The 20,926-nt window shown below is 40.8% G+C and overlaps 1 protein-coding gene across 1 annotated transcript in view; it reads left to right on the forward strand.

The window, feature by feature from the left end:
• The window catches only part of tmeff2a (transmembrane protein with EGF-like and two follistatin-like domains 2a), a 181,342-nt gene extending 165,377 nt beyond the window's left edge, over nt 1-15,965 (forward strand). The window contains exons 6-10 of the mRNA XM_063006317.1: nt 2,607-2,755; nt 6,667-6,726; nt 8,527-8,650; nt 12,748-12,906; nt 15,518-15,965. Coding sequence (XP_062862387.1) covers nt 2,607-2,755; nt 6,667-6,726; nt 8,527-8,650; nt 12,748-12,906; nt 15,518-15,614 — 589 coding nt within the window. The 3' untranslated portion in view covers nt 15,615-15,965. The remainder of the gene's footprint in view (nt 1-2,606; nt 2,756-6,666; nt 6,727-8,526; nt 8,651-12,747; nt 12,907-15,517) is intronic.
• The last annotated feature ends 4,961 nt before the right edge of the window (nt 15,966-20,926 follow it).

Genomic DNA, 20,926 nt, shown 5'->3' on the forward strand with positions numbered 1-20,926 from the left:
TCTGAAAGTTCTGCAATTACTTATTAAAAAATGCTGTTTTCAGACTTTTAGATTATAAACTGATACATTTTTATTCAAAGCAATGAGCCTCAATCTATTCTTGATAATCTTTTAATACCTAATCATGATTGTATCACACATTAAAGTGTTTTTAAACATTTCTTAGCCTTACATTACCCAGTCCCTGTTTTTAAAATGTATTACAGGCATCAGTTTCACGATGGGCATACATTAATAAAATCATTAGAAAACAAATAACTATAGCCTAGGCTGGGTTGGTATATACAGTGTATCACAAAAGTGAGTACACCCCTCACATTTCTGCAGATATTTAAGTATATCTTTTCATGGGACAACACTGACAAAATGACACTTTGACACAATGAAAAGTAGTCTGTGTGCAGCTTATATAACAGTGTAAATTTATTCTTCCCTCAAAAGAACTCAATATACAGCCATTAATGTCTAAACCACCGGCAACAAAAGTGAGTACACCCCTAAGAGACTACACCCCTAAATGTCCAAATTGAGCACTGCTTGTCATTTTTCCTCCAAAATGTCATGTGATTTGTTAGTGTTACTAGGTCTCAGGTGTGCATAGGGAGCAGGTGTGTTCAATTTAGTAGTACAGCTCTCACACTCTCTCATACTGGTCACTGAAAGTTCCAACATGGCACCTCATGGCAAAGAACTCTCTGAGGATCTTAAAAGACGAATTGTTGCGCTACATGAAGATGGCCAAGGCTACAAGAAGATTGCCAACACCCTGAAACTGAGCTGCAGCACAGTGGCCAAGATCACCCAGCGTTTTAAAAGAGCAGGGTCCACTCAGAACAGACCTCGCGTTGGTCGTCCAAAGAAGCTGAGTGCACGTGCTCAGCGTCACATCCAACTGCTGTCTTTGAAAGATAGGCGCAGGAGTGCTGTCAGCATTGCTGCAGAGATTGAAAAGGTGGGGGGTCAGCCTGTCAGTGCTCAGACCATACGCCGCACACTACATCAAATTGGTCTGCATGGCTGTCACCCCAGAAGGAAGCCTCTTCTGAAGTCTCTACACAAAAAAGCCCGCAAACAGTTTGCTGAAGACATGTCAACAAAGGACATGGATTACTGGAACCATGTCCTATGGTCTGATGAGACCAAGATTAATTTGTTTGGTTCAGATGGTCTCAAGCATGTGTGGCGGCAATCAGGTGAGGAGTACAAAGATAAGTGTGTCATGCCTACAGTCAAGCATGGTGGTGGGAATGCCATGGTCTGGGGCTGCATGAGTGCAGCAGGTGTTGGGGAGTTACATTTCATTGAGGGACACATGAACTCCAATATGTACTGTGAAATACTGAAGCAGAGCATGATCCCCTCCCTCCGGAAACTGGGTCGCAGGGCAGTGTTCCAGCATGATAATGACCCCAAACACACCTCTAAGACGACCACTGCTTTATTGAAGAATCTAAGGGTAAAGGTGATGGACTGGCCAAGCATGTCTCCAGACTAAACCCAATAGAACATCTTTGGGGCATCCTCAAGCGGAAGGTGGAGGAGCGCAAAGTCTCGAATATCCGCCAGCTCCGTGATGTCGTCATAGAGGAGTGGAAAAGCATTCCAGTGGCAACCTGTGAAGCTCTGGTAAACTCCATGCCCAGGAGAGTTAAGGCAGTTCTGGGAAATAATGGTGGCCACACAAAATATTGACACTTCAGGAACTTTCACTAAGGGGTGTACTCACTTTTGTTGCCGGTGGTTTAGACATTAATGGCTGTATATTGAGTTCTTTTGAGGGAAGAATAAATTTACACTGTTATATAAGCTGCACACAGACTACTTTTCATTGTGTCAAAGTGTCATTTTGTCAGTGTTGTCCCATGAAAAGATATACTTAAATATCTGCAGAAATGTGAGGGGTGTACTCACTTTTGTGATACACTGTAGCTGTGCCATATCAGTGGTATCTAGCATGAAACTAAAGACTTATCTGTAAATTCTGATTGTTTTTGGCTAGCCTGTCAGTTGGGCTTCATAATAATTTGTTTGGTTAATTGGTTAAAAATTAAAAAGGTTTTAACACATGGAGGTATCCCAGCATCTTTAACATCATTAAATTAAATTCTGATCTCTCCGAGATCTCTCTGCTACCGGTCAGCTAGGCGTCCGCTGGCAGGCACAACTGGCTGCTAGTCTGGATTGGAGATTGGACTTAATAGTGGGTTGGGTCTTCAATGCTGTGTAAGGTCATGGGTTAGTAGCCCGAGGCGTCTGTACAGAAGTGGAGGAACGTGGAGATCAGTGCATGACTCTCTGTGTGCGAGACTGGCCTCATGCGTGAATCTGCCAAAGTATGGGTTAATAGGAAGGGTTCAATAGACTGAGCATGCGTCAGAGGAAATGTGTCAGGCAAAATATACCCTCCTTGGGTGTGGTTGCAGTATCCAGCAGTGGAAGACTAATTGGCTTTGCTAAATTGGGAGAAAAAGAAAGAGAAAATGCATAAATAACATAGAAAAAATTGAGAGAAATGCTCCATAATCCAACACTGAAACATTTTTATCCTGTCACTGTTGATATATGTGGACAAAGTGTGTATGAGTTTCTTTCCTTGTCTTCCTCAGGTGTGTGTGCAACATTGACTGTTCCCACATAAGCTTCAACCCGGTGTGTGCGTCAGATGGCCGCTCATACGACAACCCGTGCCAAGTGAAAGAGGCGTCGTGTCAAAGGCAGGAGCGAATTGAGGTCAAGTTCCTGGGTCATTGTCAAGGCATGTGCTCTTCTCCTTCTCTATATTTGTAATGCTCAAATGGTTCATACTTTCAGTCTTTATCTTCACAAGCAAAAAAAAAAAATATGTTCTATACTGGCATGACTGTGCGCCTGTGCCCAAAGCCACTTGTGTAAAGATTTGTTAGGGGAATTGGGGAATTTGGGATGAAGGAGCTACAGTGGCCTAAACAGAGCCCCGATTAAACTCCTTTGAGATACATTAGATCATTAATTAAGAGCTCATTCTTTAAACTCACCACTGCCTGTCTACATAGTTTTGGTCATTTTTTTGTTGTCTACTTGGGCATAGATGAACCATACTATCACTTTAGATTACATAACAATCGAATAACTGTACAATAAAAGAAAAAGTTTGTGAACCTTTTTGAAAGGTTTTTTTTTATTATTAAATTGATATTGGTCTCTGGTTAGATGAGAACGCTTGAACCTAGCAAGTACCAAGATTTAAATCCCATCTGTAAAGTATGGTGGAGGAAGCACTGTGGTTTGGTGGGTCATGGTTGATTACGTGAAGCTTAACAGAAGTTGGATGATCCAGCAATATTGACCTGAAACAAATATTAACTAAATCATCAACTAAATAGTTTAAAATTAGGACATTGTGTTTTGGAATGATCAGGTCATAGTCGACACCAGAGAGAGAAAAATACAGCACCGGCTGATGAGGAATATTCAGCCAAGATATTCCAGAATAATCCAGAAATCCACAGCTAAGAATGTTACTGTAGCTAAAAGATGTTCCAGGGTGCCAATCCATCAGCTATTGCAAAACCCTACCTTCCATCCCCCAAACAAGGCCAATCATGTCTGTAAAGATGCCTGGATGGCCGATAGGGCTAGCATAATAGAGCATTTCGTCACCAGACCGCCTGAATGTGAAAATATTAATTCATTGTCTGTTTTACCACCGGGTCACGGTGGGTCCAGTTTACACGGCGAAATGTAAAACACACCCTGGACAGGTCGTCACTTCACACACACACAAACACACACACACAGACATTCACACACTGTGTGTGGACTGTGGGAGAAAACCGGAGCTCCCGGAAGAAAACCCACACAGACACGGAGAGAACATGTAAAGTCCACACAGAAAGGACTCCCCAGGACTGTTCTGCCTGGGGCTCAAACCCATGACCTTCTTGCTGTGAGGTGACAGTGCTACCCACCGAGCCACCATGCTGCCTGAATTAGGAAATAGAAATGACTAAAACATTTACACCAATCAGCCATAACATTACTGTGTCTGATTTATTCATACCAGAACAACACACACTAACACACCACCACCATGTCAGTGTCACTGCAGTGCTGAGAATCATCCACCACCTAAATAATACCTGCTCTGTGGTGGTCCTGTGGGGGTCCTGACCATTGAAGAACAGCTTAAAAGGGGTTAAAAAAATATGTAGAGAAATAGATGGACTACAGTCAGTAATTTTAGAACTATAAAGTGCTTCTATATGGTAAGTGGAGCTGATAAAATGGACAGTGAGTATAGAAACTATAGAAAGTGAGTATAGGTGGTTTTAATGTTATGGCTGATCAGTGTATATAAATTTAAAAAACTGACGCCACAGATTTTAATGAGAATTATACATTAACTACACACTGACACATGGCCATGCAGCAAAATGACTAGAGATGCATGAGTACCGATACTAGTATCGGGTATTGGCCCGATACCGCGCTCATTAACTCGTACTCGCACTCGCAAACGAGGCTCCGATACTAAACATCCGATACCTTGTGCCTAGTGCACGTTGCTGCGTTAACGCAGGGATTTTCAACCTGTGGGGCGCGAGTGCCTGACCGGGGGGCGTGACATTGCGAGATTTTTTTACTTCTAAAACTAAAGCAATTAATTTTTCACCCACGGGAGACAGATTGAATTATTCTCACTGACCACGCTCACACGCACGTTTAATGTTATTTAGTTCCGTTTGAAAAAAAAAAAAACCTTCAAAATAGAGCTAACAGCGAAAAGATAACCGGTTACAAAAGCAGCGACCGCTGTTATAGGACGTGTTTGTGTTCAATACTCTGTTCACAGTGTCGATACAAGTGATTCAGGAGTCGACTCATTTTAAGCTTCTTTTCTCAGTCATCTCTCCGTGTTTACTGTTATAATGAATGATGCGGTTGTAAATAAACACCAACTACTACAGAACATTTTGTGTGACTCGCTTACATTATAAAGCTCAGGCTTAATTATACTGGTTATTACCACAGGGGGGGAGCCGACTCAGAGTCGTTTACGATTTACCGAGGTGAACCACGAACGTATGTGCTGATAGAATCGGCTCAGATGGGATCGGACTGTATTATCCTTTTAAAGTAAATATTTCAATCAGCAGAATCGCATCGCATGTATGATGTGCACAACGTTAATTACGTGCGTTTATTAATGAACGTTAACGTTAGCTTGTCAGAAGCTTTCTCAATTATGTCTGTGCGGTGTTTTTTTTTTTTTTTTTACAATTAGTGATGGCAACCCAAGCAACTGTTCCACTGCACTATTTTACACTAAAAACTACACTATTCCATAATGCTCCAGATTGCATCATTCTAAATAGGTATCGGTATCGGCGAGTACTAAAATACATGTACTTGTACTCGTACTCGGTTGGGAAAAAATGGTATTGATGCATCCCTAAAAATGACCATCATATATTTCCAAGAATTTAGCTTTTGATGAGACCCAATGAAACAAAACCAGATGTGTCATCTAGTCAGACACTGAGATAAATTTACTGAGGTTAGTAAAGAAAATGAATAAGAGGCTAATCTAATTCAAAACTGTCCAATCCAGCACTTTTGAGACTAAAAGAAGACGACAGACTAAATTATAAACCAATATTTTTATTTAACAGTTTGATAGTATCTTTTACCGACTCTAACGACAAGACCATGCTTTAAAAAAACATTGGCTTGCAAGCATCTATGGCTGTGTCCCAATCCACATCATAGAATAGAATGCCTTTGTCATATATGCATACACAGGTGTACAGTTTAACGAAATTCTTTCTTCGCATATCCCAGCTTGTTTGGATGCTGGGGTCAGAGCGCAGGGTCAGCCATTGCATGGCGCTTCTGGAGCAGACAGGGTTAAGGGCCTTGCTCAAGAACCAAACAATGGCTGCATGGCAGAGCTGGGATTTAAACTCTCAACCTCAATTTATAGCCCAAAGCTCTACTCAGCACACCACCATTAGTGTTATTACTGTTTTACATGCTATTTTATAAGTATTATGTAATCTGAGACACAATCTTGCCATTGTTGTGGAGATATTTAACTCCGCCCCAACACACCAACACACAATGCATTTTTTTGACCGCGAGCCCGTGTACACACAACCTAACACTGATATATCACCCGGTTGCTCTGGAGGTCGAAATGCCCTGAACATAATCATCATAATGGACATCTTATTACCTAAACGACTCTTCAGGTTCATTAGAGAAATCAAGTCTAGCACATAAAGTTCTGAGTTTTGTAAAGCTGAAAATGGGTCATTTTGACCTGAACAGACGAGGGAGACGGCAGGAACTCCTTGTGCTGTATTATATTACACCAACAATAACACACACACACACACACACACACACAGTGTAATCACTTGTAGACGCACACACATTACTTGGGAAATGTTGTCAAGTTCTACTATTTCATGGCCGCCTGCTGTGGAAGGACAGTTGGCCAGATGTAGATTAAGCAAAAAAAAAGCAGCATTAATGAGAGCAGTAACGTCAGACAGTTGTACAGCAGCTGCAGCCGAGATGCTGACTGTTTGAATCACTGCATTTTAAATTACAGCTCAATGACTAAACTGCAGTTTGAGTTCCGCTGAACTTGCGTTCAACTTTCTCCTCTTTTTTAACCCTTAGGTGACATGATAACAGGAAACAAACCCGGAGACGGACACTACGCCAGAGCCGACCTACCAGGTGCGACCTCACTGCGTAAAAGTTTGTTTGTTTATTAGGATTTTAACATCATGTTTCACACTTTTGTTACATTCATGACAGAACAGGTAGTTATTCATTACACAAGATTAATCGGTTCACAAGGTTATATCGAACACAGTCATGGACAATCTAGTATCTCCAAATCACCTCACTTACATGTCTTTGGACTGTGGGAGGAAACTGGAGCACCCGGAGACACGAGGAGAACATGCAAACTCCACACAGAAAGGACCCAGACTGCCCTACCTGGGGATTGAACCCAGGACCTTCTTGCTGTGAGGCAGCAGTGCTACCCACTTAGCCACTGTGCCGCCCCCAGTGTAAAAGTAATGATCATAAGGTTTGTAATGATGTGTAACATTTATATTAGAAGTCATTGTTAATTCCGAATCAGAAAACTCTTCACAATAATGAGCTATCCTGAAAACACAGGGTACAAGCCATTGTAAAAAGTGCTGTACAAATAAATTTGACTTGACTTGACTTTTATATCTTTTATATCTTTATGCGACTGATTACACATTGCCAGTATAGTTGTTCTTAGTCACCTGAAAAAACATGCAAGATAGAATTCATGGTCAAGTGGTCCTGGGTTCAATCCCCAGGTGGGGCAGTCCGGGTCCTTTCTATGTAGAGTTTGCATGTTCTCCCCGTGTCCGTGTGGGTTTCCTCCGGGAACTCCGGTTTCCTCCCACAGTCCAAAGACATGCAAGTGAGGTGAATTGGAAATACAAAAATTGTCCATGACTGTGTTTGAAATAACCTTGTGTGAACTGATGAACCTTGTGTAATGAGTAACTACCGTTCCTGTCATGAATGTAACCAAAGTGTAAAACATGATGTTAAAATCCTAATAAACAAACAATCAATCATGGTCAAGTATGTACAATCTCAAAAACATCCCTATTGACTTCTATGATTTTTTTTTTAATCCCTACTGACCAAAGAACGAGCGGAGTGTACAGTTGACCAGTTGGCTACATTTATAACTCAGCTGGGCTGCACAGTGGCTTGGTGGGTAGCACTGTCACCTCACAGCAAGAAGGTCCTGGGTTTGATTCCCAGGTGGAGCGGTCCGGGTCCTTTCTGTGTGGAGTTTGCATGTTCTCCCTGAATCTGTGTGGGTTTCCTCCTGGACCTCCAGTTTCCTCCCACAGTCCAAAGACATGCAAGTGAGGTGAATTGGAGATACAAAATTGTCCATGACTGTGTTTGACATTAAAAACTTGATGAACTGATGAATCCTGTGTAACCAGTAACTACCTGTTCTGTCATGAATGTAACCAAAGTGTGTAAAACATGACGTTAAAATTCTTAGAAATAAATATAACTCAGCTTATCTCTACAGTTATCGGCCTGTCCTATTAATATCCATATTTACCTCATCAAAATATACTTACTATGTTTTTTTATGATGGTTTCTTAGTTTCTCCTGTCTGTAAACGGGCTAATTTTATGCAGGCTTTGCTTTGACTGTTTATTAGTAGAAAAGCTGTGTGAGAACAATACCACGTGTATGAATAATTACAGTATTTCTTTCAGTCACGATGTTTGGCACGTATTTTTGTAGAATTTTATGTACTGACTGACTGCAAGAGTCAAACAGAAAAGTGTTGTCATTTTTGTCAAAATATTTGATATAATGCTGTTGCCCTTGCCTACAACAGCAAGCCTCTTAAATCACTATGGTATTTATGAAATCACTTTAGTTTGATTAAAAATAAATCTGTTAAAATGTGTGTGTGTGTGTGTGTGTGTGTGTGTGTGTGTGTGTTGTAGAGGATAAGCCCGAGGTGTCGGAGGTGGCACGAGGAATTTACATCCCTTGTCCAGAGGACTACAAGAACTACTGCGTACACGGAGACTGTGAATACCCCAACATGCTCTCCACACCATCCTGCAGGTATACACCCCCCTACTATTCTCTTTCTCACACACACTCACACACACACACACACACACACACACACACACACACACACACACACACACACACACACTCAAACGTGAGCACGCCAGTCAGTCCGTCTGCAGATCTTGAGCTCCCCCTGCTGTTCATTTTACAAACAGTTGGCACTTGTTTGTACCTTCAGTTGTGTATTTTATTGCATGTAGTTTAACGTACGTACTCTACTCACATGTAAAAATTTACAAAAAGATACAAAAATAGACAGACTACAATGTGAACCCTGAAGGGAACCAGTCCAGTGACACTAATGTCAGGATTTAGTACTTCAGTTTTTGAGAGTGTAGTTACATTGAGAGCAGAATGAGACAGGAAACTCAGGGTAAGTGTAAATTGCTCTTTTATTTGCCCACAGTATGCACTCCTAATTCCTCGATTTAAAGACCATGACACGAACTTCACCTCAGCCATCTACAAACTGTGGTTGGCTATTAATGCTGAGTTTTAAAACTGCAAGTGGAAATCATTAACCGACGGGTTGTTGGACGGCCAAGACTCCGTGAAGGCCATGCTGTCTGGTCTGGACCAACAAAAGAGATGCTGTGGTGTGGTGATGAGATGAATGTGTAACAACACGCAGTCCGTCAAAGCCTTCTGTTTATGGGTCCGCATAGTCACAGGTCAGTCAAAGTGACCATGCTATCTCCTGACCTATAAGGGCAGCACGGTGGCTAAGTGGGTAGCACTGGGGCGGTCCGGGTCCTTTCTGTATGGAGTCTCCTCGTGTCTGCGTGGGTTTCTTCCGGGTGCTCCGGTTTCCTCCCACAGTCCAAAGACATGCAAGTGAGGTGAATTGGAGATACAAAATTGTCCATGATTGTGTTCGATATAACCTTGTGGACTGATGAATCTTGTGTAACCAGTATCTACCGTGTTACAGTACATCAGATTATATACATAAATAAATGAAGCACCTATAATAGGCACACAGGTATCGTAACAGGACATCAGAGCAATGGAAGAAGGTCGACTGACGTGACGAATCCTGGTTTCTCCAGGATCATGGGGACAGCTGGGAACATTATTTACCTGCAGAGGAACCGGTTCACAATGTGGTAATGTGCTGGTAATGTCCTGGCTGGATTCTTTTAAATGTCATGTGAAGTCCATGTCTCGGTAGACAGCATGAGACGGGTGGTCAAACTGTCCAATTACGTCTGAATATCAGCACAGAAAGGCTAAGTCCATCCAGCCCTGAGAGCAGGAATGTAAAATAAATATACCAAGTAAATCAGATACAGAAAGAGACGTTTCTAAGTGAGATTTGGTGCGAGTGAAACCAGCGACTGAGTGCATGTGCAGAAAAAGGCAGAGAAAGTGAGGTAGAACCAGACAGAGATAGCGGAGATGAGAGTTCATGGCTAACAGGTGCAGCGTTAAATGCTTGCCAAATGTGTCTCACCTAAAGCTTTCAAGAGAGGAGACGTGGAGAGAAGAGAAAAATATCTGACACTGTGTGTGTGTAAAAGAGAGAATGACTGAGGACATTTGAGGGACACAGGAAGGACATTGGTCCTTACCAAACTGACCTACGTGTTCTCTGTTTTTGTTTATAAAAATACCCATATTTTTTACAGATGCATTGTCTTTTTCTCCTTTTCCCAATTTCGTCATTTCCAATTCCCTAATGCAGTTCTTCTGCCACCTATACAACATTTACACTAGCTGAGGAGTGCTGCAAGCTAGCACGTGTCACCTCTTTACGTTAGCTGGTGGCTGATTTTGAAACAAAGCCATTAACACATACAGAGCATCACGCTTTGCTCGCTGTATTCCTTTACACATACGATGGAATTAAATGTATTCTAAGTGACCGAAAACCTGGACGTCTTGTCAAAGTTTTGTCCAGGCTCATTCTAATAACACAGAACATGGTGATGGGCTGGCATGATTTGTGGCATCAGAAGTCTTCTAACTGGACGCCAGTTTTAAAAAGCTAAAATACCCTTTTATTGTGGCTGGATCGGCTAAAGACCAGAAAAAAATCATTCATCATGATCAGTACTGGACCTGATTGGACCTGTTTAGATCAGAGCCTAAAGATACCTTTATAATAAGTAGTGTTTTATTAACATAGTCTTTTCAAGGTCTTAGAGTAGAAAAATGCTAAAGACGTCATGTCCTAAGTTTAAAGAAGGATGTTTCTTGACATCTCTTATGATAGCCTTTCATGCATTCATGGATCAAAGTGTCCTTATGTGTCCTTATCCCCATGCTAAACAATAAAAGGAATTTTCTAGTAGGTTATTTGCAACAGAACCATTTCAAACAACAGGCCGAGAACACTGCTGGTGCTGGCTGGGATTCAAAAAAAAGAAATAATTGTGCCTGAACATAGAAAAATGATACGATTAATAAAGCCTTGTTTTGAGCTTTGGCTTAGTTTAATGCTTTTACAGCAGATTTATGTAAATAATTTAAAAAAATTAATTTGATCACATTCTCTTAGATTAAAGCATGCATACAAGACCCTTGGGTGGGTCACGAGCCGAAAAACATTGGGTCACAGAACAAATAATGATAGATTAATGAATTTTAACAGGCACATGAACACAAAATGAACTTGTACACAAACACCCCCTTGTGGAGGCTTTAAATTACATCTACAGTGTAAGCCACAGTGGGACCAGATTACCACCATTTTTATTAATTAAGTATATTTCGTTTTGTGTTTTGTTTTGATGCATTGTTTGTATGGATGTAACGATACACTTTACCTACGATGCGATACGATTCACGATACTGGGTTCACGATACAATTTTTCCCCGATTTTTTTAAACAAAATGAAATTGAAGACAAATTATGACAAACTTTCATTTTATTATTTCTCCTTAAAAAATTATAAAATACTGTATTTTGTGCTTATTTGTTATTTTACCTTTTATTTCTGAGGTACAAACTATGCCAAATAATGCTTATTGTGTAAAAAAAAAACTTAAATGAAATTTTTAAACAAATCCAACATTATATAAATAAATGAATAATACAAATAAAGAAAGTATCCTCACATAAATACATTTGGCTGGAAAATCTACCTGGCAACTTTGTGAAGTGCCGTCAACCAGGGGAGGTGAATAGCGCCAGTGCCCTCTGCTGTTTAAAGTAAATATTGATTCATCTTAAATGAATAACCGATTCGAATCTTGGCACATGTGCACTGATTTTTAACTGTCTTGTGGTGCATCGTTACATCCCTAATAGTTTGTGTTGACTGGGTCGGGGTAAAAATCATGGACAAAATGTGGGTTGCTTGAAAAAAACTTTGATATCTTAGTCTGATTCTGGATCTTGTCTTTCTGTATCAGCTTTAAAAAGTTAGACTAAAGTCCTTTTTTCTGACTGGCTCACTCTTTCTATTAATAAGTGGTCATGCCCTCAAGCCCCATTTTCTTTTATCTACTACCCTGTCTAACATTCCTTTTTGCTCCATTATCTTCTCTTCCATGAGATATTTGCTTACTGGTCCATTTTTCATCCTTACTAGTGCTTTGATCATTTTTCAATGACCCATTTTGCTCCCTTACTGGTCCACCCATAGTTTTCCTCTTATTGGTCTTCTATTAGTTCACAGTTATAGAATTATTTGTCAATGTCCAATTTCTCTTTTCTTTCTAATCAGTTTATTGACCTGTCATCACTGATCCTTTGACCCTCTCTTAATTTACTTTCCATTTATATTTGACCACTGTCCCCATTGTCCTTCATTTATTGGTCCACTATACTTTCCTTACTGGGGAAATGGCTTTCCATTATTGGCCCATGACTTTTTTACTGAATGATTGTCTTACCTTCAGTAGTCTCAACCTCTCTTGTTAATTGTCCTCCCCTTACTGGTCTATTGTCCCTCCCTGATTTGTGTCTTGTCTAGTCAATCCATTGTCCTCTCATTGGTCTATTTCCCTGCCTGTCTGGAACTCTGTCTATTTCATACCATCCCTTATTGGTCCACTGTACTGTGTATGAAACATGACAATATTCCTGCATATTTGTGTACTTATTCTTGTCTATTTCTCTCTATTTTTGGACCACACAGTTGTCACTCAGGCTTCAGCGGCCCCCAATGTGAAACCAAGGAGTACAACGTGCTGTACGTGGTACCGGGCTCTGGAAAACTTCGTTACGTCCTAATTGCCTCCATCATTGGTGCTTTGCAGGTGGCCATCATCTGTGTGGTGGTGCTATGTATCACCCGGTGAGTCCTCACACACACACACACACACAACCCAAGGGAACACATATCCTACACTTGGATGGTTTAGTGTTCCTTTTTTCTTGAAACAGCAGCTTTGTTTCACACACCGTTATGCACACTCTCATCAAAATATGTTCACACACACTCATACACAGACTGAGTTGCAGTCCGAATTCATTTAGTTCCAGTGGAAGGCTTCTGAATTAACACTGGAAGGCTGCTGAATTGTGATGACTACGTGATTAGTAGTGACTCTATCTTTAGTAGTAACAGAATCTTTACTCAGAGAGGCTCTAAAAATTACCACCCAGACAATAAAGGACCAGCAGGGGGAGCAGGAACCCACAGATCAATAATAGAGGCATGCATCAGAGAACCAGCCATCTGGAGCATCTGGAAATCTCTCAGTGGGCCTGTTGAGGTGTGCACAGATTGGCAAAGGCCAGATCAGCACAAAAACAAGCAACTCCTGAAAAAAGCTACAAGCATGAATGAACATAGAAAAAAATAAATGTACAAATATGAATGAATACTAAAAATATTGATAAAAAATATGAAAACACAAAAATATATCTAATGAAATGATGATGTCAGGGGCCAGGGGTAGCTTAGTGGTTAAGATACTAAACTAGCAATCAGAAAGCTGCCGGTTCAAGTCCCATTGCTGCCAAGTTGAGCAAGTCCCTTAACCCTCAATTGCTTAAATTGTATTCAGTCATAATTATAACTCGCTTTAGATAAAAGTGTCCACTAAATGCCACAAATGTAAACGATGATTTTTTTCAGCTGCTACCGTTTGAGTCGCCACAGTGTCCGCATATTTGATTTGGCGCGGGTTTTTTTTTACGCCGGATGCCCTTCCTGATGCAACCGTCCTATTCATAATGTCATCCAGGTTCTGTATTTTTTAGCTCAGTATGGGATTTGAGCCCCCGGAACACAGGCACTGACATTTCCAGCCTTTGGCATATAGTAAAAAGCCGAAATGAATAATTCATTCATTTAAATGTGGCAATTAAATGCTTTAATTCTTTGATCATTTCTTAATTACTCATTATGCATCCCTTACTGGTCCATCCATTGTTTTCCTCTTATTGGTCCGTGTTGCCTCTTCTAGATAGGTAGGTAGGTAGGTAGATAGACAGACAGACAGACAGACAGACAGACCGATACTTTATTGATCCCGAAGGAAATTAAAGCCCCAGTAGCATTATACAACAAATAATTAACAGTACAGTACAAAACAAAAGCAAACAGAAAAACTAGAACTGAGTAGTTGGATAACTGGTAACTGTAATGACTATGCATGAGGTATATGTATGTACTGTATATACATACATATACACATATTCACATATGCAAATACATACACATATGTATACATATACACATGCATGTGCATACATGTACGTTCACACATATCTACATTAGGACCCTCAGTCTTTAGCTGCAGCCAGCCGTCCCTGCCTGGTCAGTTTATTGACATGTCATCACTGATTCTTTGACCTTCTCCTATTATACTGTCCTTTTATATTACTTCTTATCTAGATCTTCTTATCATGTGCAATACATTTCCAAAAGTATATGGACAACGTTTGTTTTAAATTAATACGTTTAAGTGTTTCAACCTCACTTATCACTAATAGTTACAGTTACAACATCAGTGATATAAAATAAATGATTTTCCAGCATTGAGGAAGCAGTTTGGAGAGGTCATTTCCTGTTTAAACATGACTTTACAAGACCCTCAAGGTCCATAGAGATACAGTCTGATATTGCGCTTGGTTTTGCGCTAAAAGAACTTCCTGCACAGAGCTCTGAACTTGGAATTGGAATGTCGATTGCAAGCCAAGCTGTGATGTACTGGTGACCTGTCAAGGGTGTTTCCTTCCTTTCGCCCAGTGACTTGTACCCACCGCAACCCTGAATAGGATAAAGCGATGGTAAAACAGACAATGAATTAATTAATGAATTATTGCATCAATACTCGACCTCAGAAATAAATTAAAGTTGGTGTGGGATTTCATCAGTGTCTGTGGTCCTGGGATAATTGAGTTTAATTTAATTATCAGGGCGGCACGGTGGCTCAGTGTATAGCACCGTCACCTCACCGCAAGAAGGTCCTGGGTTCGATAACCAGGTGGGGCGGTCCGGTTCTTTCTGTGTGGAGTTTGCATGTTCTCCCTGTGTCAGCACGGGTTTCCTCTGGGAGCTCCGGTTACCTCCCACAGTCCAAAGACATGCAAGTGAGGTGAATTGGAGATACTAAATTGACCCTGACTGTGTTTGATATTGAACATGTGAACTGATGAATCTTGTGTAACGAGTAACTACCGTTTCAGTCATGAATGTAACAAATCATATATCATATATTTATTGCTAGATGGCAGCATAGAGTCAGCATGTGTATTCAGCTCCTCTCAGCAAAAACAAATCCAAAACTCTCCCACGTATGTTTTGTGACACACAGATTTAGTTCCCTAAACATTAATTAAGCCTAATCTTGGATTAAATTGCATTAATTGGGGTTAAATGGCTTGTGGCTATGAGTTTATCATCAGAATGAAAACACAATCCATATTAATACCCAAACCCCTTTTTGTCTGTACAGGAAGTGCCCACGGACTAACCGTATCAACCGTCAAAAGCAAAACGTCGCGCACTACAACTCGGAGAACACCCTGCGCGCCTCCACTCGCCTCATCTAAGCGTCGGGGAGTACAGAATCACGGGAACTGTAGTATCAAGAGATTAGAAACACGTCGGCCGCTCCCTCCTGCCACCTGTCGCGAGGAGATGGACCAGACCGTACCGTACCAGTAGACAGAGGGCAGGGGGCGACGGTGAGGTCGTAAGCGAGGACGAAACAGGGGGGCGACACATGATGCCTTGTACCTGTGGCACAGGACACAACCCGAGTGGATGTTAGGACACTACGTTAGGACTAGTCCTGCTATTTGGTTATGTATGGGTAATATTTCCAATAGTTTCTTCGTTTTTTGTCTTGATGGGGTCTCTTTTCTGTAAATGTAAATAAATAATTTATATCACAAAAAACAGATAGTAGCATGCAACTGTATTTTTATGGTGGATGTCAATTTAAAGAGAAATGGGTTTTCTATGTATGAAAATAACACTACAGCTCTGGTTCCATAGACGTTTTAGAATATAACGATTTTTAGTATGAATTTTCATATGTTACACCTGTTCTGCACATGGGGTTGTGGGGGGGTAAAATGTTTATTCATAACTTAATGTGCCTTAGATTAGAAACTCTCAGCCTTTTACAACTGGCATCCTACTACAGGATGGAATAGTTTATTAAAATGCAGTTATAATTACAGAAACCCAGTGATTGACTTTGATAACTAGAGAAAGTCTTTATACACTCACTACACTCTTGACACAGAAGGCCTGCACATTGATTAAAGCTGCGGTATGTAACTTTCTGGTAGAAATACACCATTTTATCAGCTCCACTTACCATATAGAAGCACTTTGTAGTTCTACAATTACTGACTGAAGTCCATCTGTTTCTCTGCATGCTTTGTTAGCTCCCTTTCATGCTGTTCTTTAATGGTCAGGACCCCCACAGGACCACCACAGAGCAGGTATTGTTTAGGTGTTGGATCATTCTCAGCACTGCAGTGACACTGACATCCAGCCAACAGCGCCCCGTGGGCAGCGTCCTGGGACCGCTGATGAAGGTATAGAAGTTGACCAACTCAAACAGCAGCAATAGATGAGCAATCGTCTCTGACTTTACATCTACAAGGTGGACCAACTAGGTAGGACCATTGAAGAACAGGGTAAAAGCAGGCTAAAAAGATATGTAGAGAAATAGATGGACTACAGTTAGTAATCGTAGAACTACAAAGTGCTTCTATATGCTAAGTGGAGATAATAAAATGAACAGCGAGTGTAGAAACAAGGAGGTGGTTTTAATGTAATATCTGATCAGTGTATATTACAGCCACCAGTGACATATGACATAAATCTGCAAGTCCTGCACCAAACTTAATCTTAAAGCACTCCCTCAGCATTACTCATTTGGGCTTCTTTACTCAGTTCCGTTATACTATTTTATTTGTCATCCAGTAAAAGTTGCATACTGCTGCTTTAAAGGAGGAGCTTCCCAATTAACTCAAATTTTCAATGTACACAAGTGAGTCTTCTTGACTCAGATACTGACTGGCAATGAAAGGTTACAACAAAACATGACAGAGTCATTTTTAAAGCGTTCAGGCTGCAAAGAACCACAGCGAGAGCCGTTTTCTACAAAAGAAGAAACGTCTTTTCTGCACCAGAAGTCAACTCATCCTGAAAGTCAATAAAAAAACTCTATGGGCTCCAGGACATCTAAGGAACTGCCAGCCTGCTTGCTTCAGATAAGGGCAGCGATTATGATTACACTAACAAAAATGACCGCATGAACGAGTTAAAAAAGCTAAAAACCACTGCTAAGCAAAAGGAATGTATAAGGGTACCTTGTAACTCAATGTCCCCTAAAAATCCCCCCAAAATCTTTGAAACTCAATGCTTTTTGTTGAGAAATGTATATCCTTAAACTGAACGTTTCCCTTAAACTCAACGTGTTCAGTTTATTTTTTTAAAAATTATTTATTATTTCAAATTAACAATGAGCAGCCGCTTTGTTTAGCGCTCGGCTTGAGCGGTGCAGTAATACGTCATCAAAGTGTGCATATGAGACGAATCTGCATTTGTGTGGAATAACCGTCAGATTCACTCGGAAGGAGTCCACATGTATCTGTGTTTAGCTGGATTTTCCTCACTGTTTCACTTTTAAACTTGTATTACAGCTCGAGGTTCAGAGAAATTGTAAGAATCAGCTTTTTATTTTAGTGTTTTTATATTATATTTGTGCTATCTTTAGTGTATCAGTGTCAAAAACAACCCCATTATTTTACATAATATAAAATATGTGCAAGTCCACGGGACCATGGAACGCACCAGTAGACAGCTTTCTCATACATCCTTATGGGAAACCCAACACCTTTTAAACTCAACGCCAATCCCAGAACCAATTGACGTTGAGTTTCAAGATACCACTGTATAAGCTATTACATTTGCCCAAAAAAACACACTGATGCATTGCTGACTCTCAAGCCTGTTAGAATAATGTTTCCAGAATTAATACATGAAACTTTTTGGGATTTAGGCATAAAGCTCACACGGAATTCCACAATCATACCAACATGGTATCAAAAGTGTCATAATCTGAGGATGCTTTGCTGCATCCCCATTAATTCTGCTCTCTACCTAAAATCCATTGGAAAAATCTAGTCATTGGGATGTGAAGCACAGCTGGGTTGTACGGCAAGACATTGATCTGACGCACAGGAGCAAGTTCACCTCTACAAGAAATAAAAATAATGGTTTTGGAGTGACCCAGTCCAGGTCCAGACTTGAGCCTTATTGAGATGCTTTGGCAGGACCTGAAAAGCAATTCTGCAAATCTTTAATTATCTAACCTTGGGGGAAGTACTTTTTCACATGGGTAATATGGGTGTTGCATAACCTTCAATAAATAAACAAAATGATCATTTAAAAACTGTGTTGTGTGTTTCCTTACGTTCTTTTTGTCATAAAATATGACTATTCTTTATTGTCTGTTTTTATCAAACCTCGGGGAGGGGCAATTATTTTTACAACATAAATAGATAACATTGTATATGGCCTGTAAATCCCAAGCCCTAAAATGTATAAGAAAAAAAACTCCTAATAAAGGATAAAGCAGTTAGTCTTTGTTGATGAGATCTGTGTTGGATTACAGTATTAAAAATCAAAGTTACATCAAGTGAGATCCAGGAGCTATAAGTAATGTTCAAAAGTCATGGCCGCTCAGGTGGCACAGCGGTAAAATACGCTAGCACACCAGAGCTGGGTTTTCAAATACATCATATCGAATCTCAGCTCTGCCATATGGCTGGGCTGGGCTGCTGCATGAACAACGATTGGCTGTTGTTCATAGGGTTAGGGACAAGTCGGATCATGGGTCCCCATAACTGGTGCAATTACGACCCCTGCTGACTGATTGATGGCGCCTGCACAGGGCAGAGGAATAATGCTGATCAGGGTGTGGCTCTCCGTGCACAGTGCTGATCGGTATATATGAACTTGACTCGTGCAGGTGAAAAATGCAGTCTGTACTGAGCACGTGTCGGAGGGGGTGTGTGTCAGTTGAAATGCATCCTCAGTCAGCGGTGGAGGGTTGAATCAGTGGAGGATGCAATCAGGGTAATTGGACACGATTTAGAATAGATTAGGGGAGAAAATTGGGGGGAAAGGTTGGAAAAATAGAACATTAAAAACAAAGTCCAAAAGTCTGTTCTAAAATAGGGGTGTCCATACTTTTGTAGCTTGAGATCTACTATTTCAGTCCACAGGTCATTGCCATCTACTTGTTTAAAGGGTTTAAAGCTTTTTTAAATGTGCTTCAATTGCTTATATGCATATTCAGCATTACACTGACCTTATTCTGATGATTTGTACTTAATGGTGTCCCTGGTTTAGAAGGTTTTCAAGTGGTGCTTTTTTTTAACCCGTCCAGGACAATGTGTGTTAATTCTAAATATAAATGAGACCCCCCCCCCTTTCCTTAATTTCTGTACTGTTCTATTCCGTACTATGATAGACACTGATGACTACACGACAAAGCCTCCAGATTGTTTGATTCCTGCCATTCCCAGTGGGTTGAGGATCTTCCCAGTTCATTCTTCACAACAGTCTGGAATCCAGTATCTTCCTGCTGTCTCATTTTTTATGAGAGGAAAGGTTGAACAGGAAACATATGTGTGTAAAATGTTTTCTAGGAACTTTGTTCCACTAAACGTGGCCACCAGCTTCAAATGAGTGACTGGAATCTGAGTCAGTTCAGATTGACTCAGTTTAGATTGAGTCAGTTCAGATGCTTGGAGAGACAGATGGCTTTCCGAGGAAAGTGCAGATTATTGTGGATGACTGAAGGTTCATTAGCACAGGCCATGTGTGGTATGTAAAATTATTCACATTTAAAGTTGATTGAGTACACAAGTATGTGGACATCTCTTCACACCACACCAATTGCTAACAATTAATTACATGTATAGAAAATGATGCTTTAAACTTTGTGGCAGGTTAGGAAAAAAGCCCTTTTTATTCAGGTCCATAAAGGGCTCCAGCGATTTGCACAGAGCCCTGACCACAACCACACAACACGTTTTGGCAAAAAAATGATCCTTCTGAGCCAGACCTTCCTGTCTGACTTCAGTTCATAACCTTACAAAAGCTTTTTACATCGAAAGAGCCCAAAATCCCACAGTCATAATCCAAAATCTTATAAAACCTTTCTCTGGGACGCTCAGGTGGCGCAGCAGTAAAACACGCTAGCACACCAGAGCTGGGATTTCGAATACATCGTAACAAGTCTCAGCTCTGCCATACGGCTGGGCTGGGCTTCATGAACAACGATTGGCTGTTGTTCAAGGATGGGAAAGCCGGACCATGGTTACTCATGACAGGTGCAATTACAACCTTTGCTGGCTGGGGGATTGGGGAATAATACTGATCAGGGTGTGGCTCTCCGTGCACAGTGCTGATCGGTATAAATGAACTTGACTCGTGCAGGTGAAAAGAGGCAGTAGGGACTGATCACGTGTCGGAGGGGGCGTGTGTCAGTTGCGAAGCACCTCAGTCAGGTTGTATCGGTAGAGGTGAAGCGTAACGCAACCAGGGTAATTGGATACGACTAGATTAGGGGAGAAAATTGGGGGGGAAGCCTTCTCTGAATAGGCTGCAAAAGAAAATTAACATTTGTCCAGTAAAAAACAGATAAAAAGACATAAACAAGAAATTTAAAATGATTCAGTTTTAAACCAACTTCATTTGTCAGCTCATTGCTGACTTCTCTGTTGACCTGCACTTGTTCTCTTTAAGTCTGCCATGCCAGGTTCAGACCAGCCCAGTGCTTATAAACTCCATTTGTCTACAGGTCTCCAGGGGCAGCTTGGCAGTAGTACTA

The sequence above is a fragment of the Trichomycterus rosablanca genome, chromosome 12 (genome assembly GCF_030014385.1).
Source record: "Trichomycterus rosablanca isolate fTriRos1 chromosome 12, fTriRos1.hap1, whole genome shotgun sequence".
Lineage (NCBI taxonomy): Eukaryota > Metazoa > Chordata > Actinopteri > Siluriformes > Trichomycteridae > Trichomycterus > Trichomycterus rosablanca.